The sequence below is a fragment of the Harpegnathos saltator genome, unplaced genomic scaffold, assembly GCF_003227715.2.
Source record: "Harpegnathos saltator strain DR-91 unplaced genomic scaffold, Hsal_v8.6 scaffold8, whole genome shotgun sequence".
NCBI classification, from domain to species: domain Eukaryota; kingdom Metazoa; phylum Arthropoda; class Insecta; order Hymenoptera; family Formicidae; genus Harpegnathos; species Harpegnathos saltator.
In genome coordinates, this window is record NW_020230648.1 from 2,441,572 (window position 1) to 2,456,492 (window position 14,921).

At 46.5% G+C, this 14,921-nt stretch overlaps 1 protein-coding gene and 1 long non-coding RNA gene across 3 annotated transcripts; one reads left to right on the forward strand and one right to left on the reverse strand.

Annotated features, from left to right (window-relative positions):
- Window positions 1–42: 42 nt before the first annotated feature.
- On the reverse strand, window positions 43–13,699 carry LOC105187383 (zinc finger protein 664). Of its 2 annotated transcripts, XM_025306713.1 has the most exons (7): window positions 13,299–13,699; window positions 13,004–13,202; window positions 12,199–12,340; window positions 10,597–10,752; window positions 7,220–7,480; window positions 5,880–6,049; window positions 43–1,942 (listed from the first exon to the last, which is right to left on the reverse strand). In XM_025306713.1, exons 1-7 carry the CDS (start codon window positions 13,385–13,387, stop codon window positions 1,730–1,732), a joined length of 1,230 nt encoding a protein of 409 aa, XP_025162498.1. In that variant the 5' UTR covers window positions 13,388–13,699; the 3' UTR covers window positions 43–1,729. The 2 variants fall into 2 exon arrangements, with proteins under 2 accessions (XP_025162498.1, XP_011146457.1); XM_011148155.3 differs by having other exon boundaries at window positions 44–1,942; window positions 13,004–13,699.
- Window positions 6,056–7,315, forward strand: LOC112590396 (uncharacterized). Its single transcript, XR_003114167.1, has 3 exons — window positions 6,056–6,541; window positions 6,629–6,815; window positions 7,248–7,315. It is a non-coding gene; the product is annotated as an uncharacterized LOC112590396 (long non-coding RNA).
- Window positions 13,700–14,921: the final 1,222 nt, after the last annotated feature.

Consider the following 14,921-nt stretch of genomic DNA (forward strand, 5'->3'; position numbering starts at 1 on the left):
ATGCGCTCACACCGGTTAAAAGGAGCACGCATCGGCCATCACCACGACACAATCAAATAAATAGTCTATGATATCTCTGCAGGTATAATATTTATTTGAAAATTGCTGATACCTGACAATGGGTAAGGTCGATACAACGGAAATCGTCGCCGTGCTCTCACCTCCGAGGGAAGCGACGGCGATATAAAATGAAAATCTTACTGCATATACATACACACACACATACGTGTACGTGTACGTATATGTGTATGTGTACATATGTATATATTTATCATGCATTATCCAAGTACATGTGTCTTAAAACATCTTTAATATACCTTTAATCGTTACTCACAACTATTAGTATAGAAAATGGCAACTTACGTTCCTCGTTTTGCAAAGAACCGTTGTGTGTCTATACATAGGGTGACTCATTTGTCATGTCTCGGTTGCCCGATCGATTTCAAACAACGCTTTCGCAATCGAGAGCGATACAACAGCCTTGTGAAAACTCATACTCAGTGTGTCTTCCCGCACTAGAGTACTCCGTAATTGCCAAACAAAAATTAGAAGAAAAACCCGTGGAGACAAGTGAGGGGTGTAGAATTATTCCGCTCAGTCACGGAAGCTTTACTTCGTCGTATCCATATCAACGACGCATCGTCGAGGACGAATCGTCGCGTACAGTTAATCGAGGTACGAAAGTGTCGAGAGAGATTAATCCGTAGGAAAATATTATTACGAACGAATAATTATATACAATATTCCGGCAAACGCCGAGTAACAGTAGCGTAACATCAATCTTATAACCTCCCTAACATAACAATGTGACTGTTACATCGTACACTTGTCTGTGAGGCCGTTTGAGCGCTTTTTTTATAAAGCGCTAGGAGAGCATTAAGTGGTCACGATCGCGAATCGCCACTCACGAGTCTGCGCAATAATTTGTTATGGTAGAAACCGAAGCAGTGGCATTGGGCATCAATATTAATATGATATAATATACATATATACAAAGTGTACCAGAAAGATACCCCGAGTTAACTTGAAAAGATGACGCTTTCATACGAGGTATATTCCACGTCACAGCTATAATGAAAGATTCATAAGATTTAGAGGTCGAATCAAGGTCAACTTTAAACCTTCATTTTTTATTACATCATTTTTTTCTACCAATTAATTTGGGAACAACTTTCGGGAAAATCGTCTCTACTACATCTTCATTTATCAGAATGTAATGAAGAGTCGCGGTACCTTACATCGTATGCTGCGTATTTTGACTCTTGCTATAACCACGCAAGCCCATAAGCAGTGGCTCGCAATATTGTCCGTTTGACGCGCTCCAAACTTCGTTGGAAAGAAAAGTGCTCAAACTGTTTCACAATGCGAGTGTCGCGTCACTCACATTACCGAGTGGGAAGTGACGCAATGTTCTCGTTACTTACGTATTTGCTGCTTACAACTTACAACTTACGTTAACCACGCAATCAGCGAAGAATTAAGAAACAACGCGACGCTAACAAAAGGTAATTAGCGATAATCAAGAAACCTCGCGTGAGAACTTTCCGCGTTGTACAAGTGCGCTTTCACGTATACCTGAGTCAATCGCAACACAAGCGGATGGCACCTACGTATCGGTCATCCTCATGTCGACTCGCATGTCTGACCAGCAATGGCACGTTAACGTCTACGTCAGAGCGATCCTCGGGACTCCCCGAGGCGGGGAAAACCGTCACGAGTTCGCACTCGGTCACAAGTCGGGGATCGACTTGATGTACTTCTTATTGGAGCACCTGCCTAGGTGGAGGAGCATGTGATTCTTCAAGTTGGTGGGCTTGCTGAAGCCACGGCTACAGATGTGACATCTGAACGGCCACAGCCCATTGTGCACATACATGTGGCTCTTCAGGTCGCCTGGCGTCGGGAATGACTTGGAGCATTGTGAACATTTGTGTGGCTTCTCCTGAAAGTAGAACAGGTATCTGTGACTATTTGAGGCTTTCATGGTGTGGGTAAACGCTCGAGCGCCTTATTGGACGCGTGACGAATATCACGCATTAAATATGCACGGTTGGGTACAATTAACGCGACGATGGACGGACCAGACGCATTTTGCTCGAAGGAAATGGAATCCCTGAAAGTCCATGAACCAAGCTCGGTTACAAGAACTAGGGACTTCTGTTTTCTCTAATTAACGCGCGCCTGGTTCGTTCATTGTGACGTTAATTCCACCAATCTTTACGTTTCCGTGTGCCTTTCCAACTCCACATTCCGGCTTTCTTCACACGAACGTCAAATGTAACGTTGTTTCTTGAGGATCAGAAGGACATATTTAGCGTTTCAAAATACGGTCTCTAAATTCCGGGTTGGTGAACCTGATTGAGCGAAAGAGCAACAACAACCGGCGAAGCTTCGGATTGTCCTTTTCCCCAAAGACGTGGACTAGAATGTTCACAAAGTGTCAGAATCAAAGCGAAGACGCGACCTGGAAATATCAAGCTGGAATCCAGATCGGACAGGTACTATGCTACTATGTAGCGTGTTCAGATACCGTATGACATTCCGTGACGAGCTCAACGCTTTAAGCGGACGGTTTGTCAGCCATAATTGCAGGCATGACGGACTTCCCGGGGAAAAAAGTAATTACATGAATTTCCTTTTTACATAGCCGTGTATAATCACGCGTAGTATATAATAATTATATACGTGTGGAAAACGCGAAAAAGTGCTGTTGAACAAATAGAATTCAAGTACATTCTTAGGTTTGCGGCAGCCCGCGACGTCGACGCTTAATCGAGTGACATTGTTTCTTCTCTTGTTTATTCAACAGCACTTTCCTTGGACGTGGACATGTATATACATGTTGTTACATACATATGACTATATAGAAACAAAATTCATGTTATAATGATCGTGTATAATTATATGCAATTATTTACTGACATCGATCATATAAAATATCATATTTTTTTGTTATTTATATTTAACAGCACTTTTGTTCGTATAAACATATTTATAATTATTATTGTGCACATGACCCACATCCGCACATGGAAATTACATATAACTACAAATATTTTATATATAATTATATAAAATTATAATTATGTAAACTTATAGGCATATTTTCCGTTTTCGTTTCCGATCGTGCTGGCAGAAATATCGTTTCTCCTTGGCAACTTTTCCTTCGCTCCTCATTCACAAGCTGAGACTTTTCGCCCGTGTAGACGACGTTCTGTCGTCCTTACGAGCGTAGAATGAAGCTCGTTCCTCGCGAGTCTGCGCTACGGAACTGCCGAGTCTCAATTTCCCCGTCGACTCCGCGCCAACCAACTCGCCTCCTCCTCGGAGATCCTCTGCCGAGGAAAAGTCCACCTCGACGTCGTCCAGGACGTCCATAACGGGTGACGCGCGACTTCAAACACGTTCCATAGAAAGCTCAAGCGCGGCGTCGAGGTGATACCTCTCCCCCTCCCTCTCCCTCTCTCTCTCTCTCTCTCTCTCTCTCCTTTTCCCTCCTTTTTTTCACTAACGATTCAAAATAGCTCGGCCACGCTCTCGTTCAGTGGCAATTACTCACGCAGGCAGGAAGGCCGTTTAGCAAATAACCTTGCTAAACTAAAACCGGTGTGCACACGCGGCTCGTTAAGGCCGCCTGCAAACGTTCGCTGCGTCGCTCGCTTGCTCGCTCGCTTGCTCGCTCGCTCGCTCGCTGTGTAAGTACGCGCGTACACGCACAGCACACGCTCCCTCGTTTACACGCGTAATCTCGGGATGCACCTGCCGATAGTCGCGATCCGCGAGCACGTGTGCGTGCGTGCGTGCGTGCGTGCGTGCGTGCGTGCGTTAGCGCAGGCTCATCGGCGTCCGCAGCTGCATCATAGGAGGCGCGGATCGCCGAGCGGGAGAATAATTGGCAGGTTTCCACACACGTTACACGAAGAGATGTCCCATTTTAATGCCGCTCCGCGCGATTACTTCCGAGAACCGATGAGATTATCGGCGAGGAATCCGCCGGCGTCGCGCATTGAGAGGACCGCGACGCAACTTCCTCCTCCCCGTGCGGGTCTTCGGAAGCGCCGCCGCCGCTGCTTCCGGCAGCCGAGCCTCGCGACGCGAGGACGAAATCGCCGCGGAAGCCGAGACGAGGGTTCCGCCTGGCGCGGACGGCGACGAGGACGAGACGCGAAAAGCGCGTCGGGCCGGTGATGAATCTGTCAAGAGCGCGGGGCCCGAAAGAAAGTGCGAAAAGCGCAGTGGGCCCTTCGCGGTCGGCCGGGGCCCACGTCGTTATTCACCGACGATTGCCGGCGCGTCCGACTTTTGTCCGGGGCATCTGTCGCGCCAGGAATTTCGCGGGAAGGACAAGAAGAGGCGAAATTCGGATGGATCTCGCGCAAGAAAAGCGAGAAGAAGAGGAGGAGGAGGAGGAGGAGGGGAGCGAGGGGCCGAAGAGAAAAATCAGAGCAAAGCGACACGCGAGGAGGCCGCGACGCGGGCTCGGGGAGGGGGGAGGGCGGCAAGAGGAGGACGACGAGGAGCTGGCGAGGTGGGGCCGCGGGGACGGCAAGAGGGCAAGAGGGCGGCGGAGGGGAGGCAAAAGTAGGAACAGCAGGAGCAGCAGAACGAGCAGGACGTGTGCAGCAGCGGCGACAGGGGAGGGGCGGAAGGGAGGGAGGGAGGGAAGGAGGAAGGGAGGGAGGGAGAGAGAAAGAGAGAGAGAGAGCGAGCGGGGAGGGGAGGAGGGGCAGGAGGGTGAGTAACGTGGCGAGAAGCCTCCGGGTACGTTCTCTGTCTCTCTAATTGGATTGCATTCCATGCGGTAGCAAGTAATGGGCCAATTACAGTAGCTGATGGCAGACCAACCTATATGGCTCCCGAGATATCATTACTTCGGGGGGGATTAGAGAAACTCATACGGTTTCCGCTGTGATAAATAAAAACTTTGCATCTCTCCTCGCTCTCTTCTCGCGCGCGCGCGCGCGCCCGTCTTTCCTCCTCCTTCTCCTCCTCCTCCTCCTCCTGCTCATTCTCCTCACATCCACCTCATCCACCTTCTTCTCCTCCTCTTCCTCTTCCTTCGGCCGTCTTCTACGATCATTGCTCCGTCTTTCTTATTGGCCACTCCAGTTCTACCAGGCTTACGCGGAATACGAGAGGCAAAGAGATGAAAACGCGCGGCGAGGCGCGAGCGCGAGTGCGCGGCCGCGTGTTCCCGGATTAATGGCAATCGCTCGTCAATTCGAGGCGGACGTTTTCTTGCCGAAAACTCCGTCGAGCGCCGCCGTTTCTTGCCCTCCTTCTTCGGCCCTTTCGGCTTTTCAGCGTTACGGCCGAGCCGATCGGGCTCCGGCCGATGAATAAATCATCGGCCGCCTTTCGGTGCGGACCATCAGCTGCTGTAATTCGTGGCCTCTACTTTGAATCGCCCTGATTTACAGACGGCCATTCATGAATTGTTCTCATTTGTGCGCGGACGGAATTTCAGATCAGGGGAGAATGCGATTGTCAGGTCTGTTCTTTTCCAGCGGACTAACGTTGCGCTGGCGGGAGAGGGGGGGAGGGGATACTTTGTTCCTCCTCCCTTTGGGTTCCTCAGGGTCTGCCCCCTTCAGTCGAATTAGATTGCACTTTTTGCTTTTGGGGTAAAGTGAAGCGCGCAAGGGTTGGAAAGGAACGAAATTCCAGCGCGGCATTGGCTCGGCTGACGACAGCCTCAAAGTTGTACGGTGAAATACCTCTGAAGTTACACCTGTATCGCTGCAAAGGTAAGCATATCACTGCAAACCTAGCTGAGTATGAGTATGAATGATCATATCATGAGCTTCGCGATGTCGAAGCGCGAAGAAACCCACACACACACACATTCGATGAAGACACAATACGGGGAACATACTCACCTTGATATGAGTCATCCGATGATAGTAGAGATTCGACGAGGCTGTGAACTTCTTACCGCAGACGAGGCACTGATGGGGTTTTTCGCCACTGTGGATGCGCTTATGCGTGTTCAGCGAGCTCGAGGTTGAGAAACCCTTGTTGCACACCATGCAGACATGCGGTTTCTCCCCTTCAATTTAATACCGATCCTGAATTACTGCGCTGACCCTTCGTTTTATACGATTTCTCGCACGATTTATACGCGGACGACGCGCCACGACGTCCCTCTGCTTCGAGCGCGCGTCATTTATCTCGGTCATCGACGACGAACACGATCGCGATTTCGCAGTTCGCGAATCACGCGACGTTTGCCCGGGGAGTAAAAGCCGCCCGACTTGCGGCAGGACCAAAGTATTCCCAGGCGATTGCACAGAGAGATGCATTCTGTTCTTTTCCTTGCGATTGGAAGTTACTCTTTTCGAACATCGGGTCGACCCGATTGGTCCAAATTCGAACTGTTTACGCGGGCAAGGTGTAAACTGACGGTAATCTCCAAAATGAAGAGCAAATACGAGTTATCCGCAAACGAGAGGAATGTACACTATGAGGCCTGACGTTGTATTTAAAAGTTTACGTAATTTTCGTCAATTTTCTACAGTAGGAATTTCGTCTTCAATTCCAGGTTCGTCTCACAGCAGGCAATCGTGATTTTGAAATATTCAAGGAAAATAATTATTACTCTTTTCATCTTATGAATTCAAACCGATAGATCTCAAGACCAAATTTGAATTGTTTACGGAGAGAAGATGCGAATCGACGGAAACCTCAAAAGTGAAGCGCAAATACGAATTATCCACAAACGAGAGGAATGTACACTGTGAGGCCTGACGTTGTATTTAAAAGTTTACGTAATTTTCGTCAATTTTCTACAGTAGGAATTTCGTCTTCAATTCCAGGTTCGTCTCACAGCAGGCAATCGTGATTTTGAAATATTCAAGGAAAATAATTATTTCGTACTCTCTTCATCTTATGAATTCAAACCGATTGATCTCAAGACCAAATTTGAATTGTTAGAGAGAATGCGAATTGGATGGAAATCTCGAAAAGTGAAAAACAAAAATGAGTCCGTAAACGGGCCGTAAATGGCCTATTGTAAATTGACAGTAAAATTTAACATTGCATTCGAAGATTTGTACAATCTTCGCCATCCTTCCATGATAGAAAGATGGAACGTAACTGTTATTTGGCTTATTGCAATTTTGAAGTGGCAAAGATAAGATGATTTTTGATCACGCGTATAATCAACGTAGCGAAGGAACGTGGAATCTAACATTGCGAGTCCCGGAAGTTCGTGTCGTACCTGTGTGCGTTCTCATGTGTCGTTTCAGAAGGGACGGCCGGTCGAAGGATTTGCCGCAGACTTCGCAGGGCAATAAAACCCTCTCTCCTCTCTTAATCGTCGTGAGGATGCTGCAATCGAGATGATCGCCGGCCAACGACAGCGTGGATGATGAGGATTCCTCGGACGTCGATTCGTACTCATCCATTTCGTAATAGGAGTGTGATATCGGTGGTAGAGAATGATGAGCGAGCAGCGTCATCGACAGGTCCAGCGGGGATTCTGCGTGGTAAATAATCCATGTAAAAGCTCGATTATATTGCCTTCGGCTGAATTTTAAACTTTAGGAATTTAACCACGAGAGGGATACGGAAGGGGGAGAGACACGGATAAAACGTATTTTTAGAAAGCAACATTCTCAGCTGTGTTATGTTCCACTCTGCAGCGATATCCTTGCTCCATAATTCTTCAACCATCCTTATGATATTTTCATCGTTTTGTACAGTTTAAAGTTTTCTTTTCAACACTAACTAAATTTTGTTGAGATCGAGAAGAAATATTTAGCGAAGAAGAATGAATTGTTCAGAATTAAATTAAATTGTGTAAATGTTAATTAAATTATTTAATTAATAATAAACTATTATTTCGATGCTTTTATAAAGCAGCACGCCCGTGAATTATTTTCCATCTTGCAAAAATTGTCCCCCTTGTCTTCTTGCTCCTTTCGATATTCTTCGTCGTATCCCCTTCTATGTATTTTTATCATTCTAGAATTCAAATGTTTAAGCTCAAAATTCTCTTTTAAGTCTTTTAAGTCATTTTATCGATATCAATAAATTCAGTTGAGATCGAGAAAAAAGATCACAGCGTGGAGAAGATAATTGGCAAACCTTGCAGTTTAATTGAACATGTAAAACAAGTACCGCAAACTTTAGCGCTTTTGCAGAAACAAAAAATTATTGTCTTGCATTTTCTCTTTTTTTCCTTTCTTCCTCGCCGGTTCTTACGAAAATCGACGGCAGGCAACTCGCGACAATTTCACGTTCATCTCTTTCATCTCTCCGCGAATCGACTGCCGTTGCGCAGGCTTCACGGCGGTAATCGTGGCGCAATCGGAAAAGGAGCAATGAGATTACCGAAAACGATCTGAAATGCAAATAGGAGGCGGCATTTTTGTCGGGCGGATCACAAGGTGCGCGATTTCCGATTCAAATGTGTAGACCGCGGCCACCGTCGCCGTCGTCGTCATCGTCGTTGTCGTCGCCGTCGTCCTCATCGTCGTCGTCGTCGTCGTCGTCGTGCGCGTTCACCGAAGATAAAAGACAGTACAATGGTCGCCGGGTAGCTAGACGATCCTTAGTTACAACTTCGGGACGCGGCGTTTCTTGTAAACTCTCAGAAGAGAGAGAGAGAGAGAGAGAGAGAGAGAGAGAGAGAGAGAGAGAGAGAGAGAGAGAGAGAGAGAGAGAGAGAGAGAGAGAGAGAGAGAGAGAGAGAGAGAGAGAGAGAGAGAGAGAGAGAGAGAGAGAGAGAGAGAGACTCGCGAAGGAATTAGGAAGGGACGATAAATTCGGTAGCTGTGCTCGTACAGCTTGTATACCGTGAAAGGAATTCCTCCCGCGAAAGAGGGCGGTGTGTACCTCAAAATTGCTTGAGTAAATAACTCCCGCATGCGCGAGATATGCAACGTGTGGGTTGTTAATCGGCGCACCGTGCAACCGTAGAAGAAAACTGATTAAACATGGGAAATATCGATCGAAAACTTGGAGTAACAAATTTTCTTGCACAAGACTTTATTCTCGAAAAAAAAAAAGAAAACAAAGTCTGAAGATTAAAACGGTTAAATGTAAGAGAAGTTGACGAAAAACGCATGCGCCAGATTTGTGTGCAACGTTGATCGTTAATCGGTGCAACCGTGAAAAAAAAAACACGGGAAATATCGATTGAAAACTTGGAGTAACAAATTTTCTTACGCAAAAAACTTTATTCTCGAGAAAACGAAGTCTGAAGATTAAAACGGTTAAACGTAAGAAAACTTGATAAAAAACGCATGCACCAGATTTATGTGCAACGTTGATCGTTAATCGGTGCAACCGTGGAAGAAAACACGGGCAATATGGATCAAAGACTTGAAGTAACAAATTTTCTTGCACAAGACTTTATTCTCGAAAAAAAAAAACAAAGTCTGAAGATTAAAACGGTTAAATGTAAGAGAAGTTGACGAAAAACGCATGCGCCAGATTTGTGTGCAACGTTGATCGTTAATCGGTGCAACTGTGAAAAAAAAACACGGGAAATATCGATTGAAAACTTGGAGTAACAAATTTTCTTACGCAAAAAACTTTATTCTCGAGAAAACGAAGTCTGAAGATTAAAACGGTTAAACGTAAGAAAACTTGATAAAAAACGCATGCGCCAGATTTATGTGCAACGTTGATCGTTAATCGGTGCAACCGTGGAAGAAAACACGGGCAATATCGATCAAAGACTTGAAATAACAAATTTTTTTACACAAAACTTTGCCTTAAAAGGAATAAAATTTGAAGATTAAAACGATTAAACGTAAGAAGAATTAACGAAAAAGACATGCGTCATTTATGTGCAACGTGTGGGTCGTTAATCGTCGATGTAACCGAATGAAAGAGAAAACATTAAATGCAAGAAATGAATAAAAAGTGTGGAATAACTAACAAATTTTCCACGCTAGACTTCTTGTTCATGAGAAAATAAAGTTCGGCTATTGAAAAGAATAAAAACGAGAAGAGTTAAGAAAATTTAAAGGAAAACCAAATTGACGTGCAATGTGACTCGTTGACTGACGGTGAAATCGTGGAAGAAAAATAATTCAACATCAGAAATTAGCAGAGCAAATCTTTTAGATAAGGCTTTGCTCTCGAGAAAGTCGAGTCGGAGGGTTAAAGTAGTTAAAAACGAATCAACAAGAGCTGAAAAAGTTAACCGTGTCACTCCTCTATTTTACATTTCTATTTAGAATAATAATATCCTGCTTTTGCGATACTTTTTTCTTTCATTACTTGTTGCTTCACGTAGAATCATTGACCGATATTTTGAACGTTCTTTTATCGGTAAAAATGATTCTGAAAAGTGGCTTACGAGCCTGCCGGATTGATTGTAAGCCATTGTTGGGACCACTTTTATCGATCGAAAGAAATTTCACGGAATACCGGTCATTGTCTTCTCGGCTCGGCGCGACAATGAGGGACAATTGAAGTCGTCAACCTGCGTGTACGGGTAGTTGGAATTTACCGTATATTTCCGATATATTTTAAAGGCGTGCGCTCCAGCAGATTTCACATGCACTTTCCGAACGATGTTTGCCGGCGACTCGCTCGCGAGCGAGCGAACGAGCATGACTATCGCGTGCGTCTTTCACTTACCGTCTAAGATAGAGTCGATCGTGCACCTGTAGATAGCCGATCTGGAGCATACATCGTGCGAGATGATAACGAAATCCTGCTGCGTTACTGGCAGGAACCAAGCTACCAGTTCCGTGTCCGGCTGGACGTCCTTTATCACCTCGAATATAGGCTCACCTGCGGTGAAGAAAAAAGGTCAAGACGAAGGCACGTAAGATAGTCTAGCGTTGAACTATGAGAAATATTGGCGTTAACGTATCACCGACAAGAAACCTGCTCGTTTCTCGAACGAAGATTTCGACTGATACAAGTAAATTACTCGCTTTAAGGTAAAGTTATTTACGCGACGACACGAAAAACGGAACAGAAGATAAACTGAGAACTGTTCCTAAAACTCGCGAGATGTAACAAGTGTTGGGCTCTTTGCAGCCCAAACTATTTTCGGCTCTTCATCTCAGCTGGCTCGGTGTGGAAATGCCATAACCTCGCGACAATCTCGTGTTTGTGCGTTCTCATTTCCATATTTCACTATTCATATTCACACTATGTATTATTATCGATAAGCAATGAAAACATTAATCCCTTGCAATCCTATGTCGAGTCTATCTTGAAATTACGTTTCATTTTCTTTGATTATTTTTACCCTTTTATTCATCAACATGGATAACTACTTTGTGAAGGATAACCTCGCATGAAAATGGTCATTTTTGAATTTTTTTCACTCAGCGAACTCAGAATTCTCTTTCCCGACTCAGAAGGAACATTTTACTCCTGTTCGAGATGTTGAAGAACTAAAGAATACGAGAAGAATGCGATCGTTCAGAACAAAGTGAATTTTCCAAACAGTTTTCCTTTTGAGAATTTACTCTTTCGCACCTACGACGGCTAGGAAGGCTTCTTAGTCATTGATATTGTTAATTTAATGATAAATAAAAAGTTGATTGATGATGAGACTGGCCAGTACAAGACGCAATGTCGAGCGCAGAAGAAAAGATCGGTTGATTCAACGTGATAACGAACGAAGCAAACGCGTTTCGGTTGAAGGAAATAAAATGTCCGGTTCTTGTAAGGGAATATCAGTTCGAAGAACCGGCGATTCCATTTCCTTCGAGTAAAACGCATTTGCTTCAATCATTGCCACGCTTCGAGAAAGATCTCGAGTTACAATTAAATAGGAACCAGAGAGGAAAATTCGGCCACGAGGAATGACCTGTTTCTGTGTTATCGCGATTGAAAAAATTACTCGAACATTCAGCTGCGTGTATTAAAACATGGTTGAGATAATTGAAAATAATTGGCTGATTAGAAATCTCCCAGGAATCTCTCCTCTCATCCAAGTCCATTTGATCCCCGTTATTCTCCCTGTTTTTTCCTGTTATCGATTAATTCAAGCGATCCTTGACGTAGAATTGCAAAGGATCAATGTGAATTTTTCATCGTCGATTACCGATCACCCGTCCTTACTCCGTGCCTTATTTATCTCTGTTTTATATTACGTACAATTCCTCTCCTTTTCTTCGTATTGTGCGCAAAAATCATTAGTGCCAATTAGCAAGCGTCCGTACATTAACGCTTCGACGTTGTGGAGCCTACCGAACGGCTCGAGCACCCCTTTCGACGTACCTTTTACCTTCGTGCCGATCAGATTAACTTGCTCATCGTACGATTGGACGATACGTAGGAACCTTATCCAATTGCACTGACGCTTGTTAAGATTGTAGTTCGAGAAGAAGACCTCGTCGTAACAGCCGTACTCGCGTCTGATCTAAAAGCATATCGCTTTAATGAGCGGCGATCGAGAGCGTGGCCGGCGCGCATCGACGATACGCGCTATCAATGCCGAATTTTTGCCGCCGGCCGCCGGTGTGTGTGCATGCACGAGAGGTGACTCTTAATTTTCACCGAGCGTCGGCTTCTCTTTCGTTTTTCGAACTAGCCAAGTCGGCCACAAGTGATGAGGTTCGAAAAGCCGACGTTTCCCGACTGGAAAAGTTTCTCTCGCGATTGTTGACTTCCAAACGGACGAACAATCGGCAAAAGAATGTTCTGTCCATTTTAAGCGAACGCTTGATATGTACACAGAAGAAGATAATCTCGAATTGAGAAGAAATAACTGCAGGTTGAGAAAGAATAAGCTGAAACAACTTCAAGTTCAGAGAAGATAATTTCATATTGGAAGAAAATAATAACTGCGAATTAAGGGAAAGTAATTTCAAGCGACGAAAGTAATTTCAAGCCGGGAGAAAATAATTTAAAATTAAAAAGGAAACAAATCTCAGGAAAATAATCTCAAGTTGGAAGAAAATAATTTCAAGTTACAAATCGGTGGAGAAACGTTTCTCGGGAAGATAAGATTAAGAGTCAATATAAAAGTAGCACAAAATAAGGGAAGCTGATTAGAAACAGGCGCGTGCGTTCTCACACTTACGTCATTGTCGTCGAGAAGGGAGTAAAGGTCGATCTTGTCGAATCTGATCGATCCCTGAAACGGATAGATGAGGGTGCCCGACGGGATGAACACGTTCGACCACACCGAAATTCTCACGTCCGCGACCAACGTGCCCGAGTCATTTTTGAAGAGGTTCTTGCAGGACGACTGATCGCTAGTGAGGACCAAGGAGAATTCTCTGGGTATCAAGACGCAAGTTTCCATAACAGAGAAGTCCAACTGGCGAGAATGTTTTTGGGGATCCACCTCCTCTCCACTCCGCGAGCCGACTTACTCCGGGCACATCCGTGCGCGCGTGACACCGCCGTCAGGGCAATCTCGTGCGGTTTGCAGCTTCGGATAAGAATGAAGAGAGAGACACATCGGCCGTGTTCCTGAGGAAACACACTAGCTGCTGCTCAGACAGTGCGTCGCGTGTCGGACGACAGGATCATCGCTCACCGCTGCCGAGTCGCGCCGAGCGGGTTGACATTTAGGAGCACAGACGTGTCCGGACGTTCCCCGACGAGATGACGATCCGCCCGATCCCGAAGAGTCGCGGTGCCGCCCTCGTCGTCGTTAATTGCGCGTTAATTCATGCATCTGCCGTGTGTCAGCCGCAAAATTACGCACGTAGAACGTAAGCGGCGCGAACATAAGCGACAGACAGGTAGGCAGTCAGGCAGGCAGGCAGGCAGGCAGACAGGCAGGCAGGCAGGCAGGCAGGCAGGCAGGCAGGCAGGTAGACAGACAAGCAGGCAGGCAGGCAGGCAGGCAGGCAGGCAGGCAGGCAGGCAGGCAGGCAGGCAGGCAGGTAGACAGACAGACAGACAGACAGACAGACAGACAGGCAGGCAGGCAGGCAGGCAGGCAGGCGGGCAGACAGGCAGGCAGGCAGGCAGGCGGGCAGACAGACAGACAGACAGACAGACAGACAGACAGATAGACAGACAGACAGACAGAGAGAGGCAACAGAATCGTTCACCGTGCAAGGTGCAAGGCCCTCGGCCGACTGGACGGGATTAACCGACTGATCTTGACCTTGCGACGGGTTACCAACATTTGCTACCGAATGGTTAGCCCTTCCCCCTCCTGGAGCCACCTTTTCCCACTCATCGCGCCGGGCCCTCGCCGCGGCCTTTTTCATCGGCGTAGTCAGGGTATAGCCTTAGGGATATTCGACTGGCCTCGGCTAGCTCGCTCCGTCCGTCGTCATGCGCTCCGGCATGAACACAGCCGTGAACGATATCCTCACCGGGAATGGGAGAGATGCCACAGAAATCAGCACCGGGCGCATTCAATGAAAATGGAGCGTGGTTGTCAGCAAGTGTCTCGTCGTAGCCAGGCCGTGGCATCAGCGAGTGTCCAAACGGGAAGTTGTTACTCTCCACCACGTCCTTTGATTCCTCGATTCCATTAGACAACGTGTAACGAGTGTACTCGTAAACAGTCCCCGCGCGCGCAACCGTGAAAGGATGTGTGATTTATCGATGGAAAACAGGCCCTACGCCAGTGCAGTCTTCACCCCACCATGGTACGCTCAGCTCGCGAGTGCAACCTCGAGTGTAGAGTGAGTGTCGGTCCGTTCAACCGGCACAAGGAAGCCGGCCGGTCATCCCTCTCGTCGTCTTCGTCGTCGTCCTCGTCGTCGTCGTCGTCATCGTCATCATCATCATTCTCGTCGTTGTCGTCGTCGTCATCATCCTCATCGTCGTCGTCGTCGTCGTCGCCATCGTCGTTGTCGTCGTCGTCTCCTCTTCCTCTTCTTCTTCTTCGTCTTCGTCTTTCCACCATTCGCTTCAAAGAGGAACCCACGTGGGCGCCCGCGCACCTGTCGCTCTCTACTTCTCTCTCGATCCTTCTCATGCTCGTTCAGGTTGCACCTCCTCGCTCTTTGTCTCTTTCTCCCTCTCTGTGT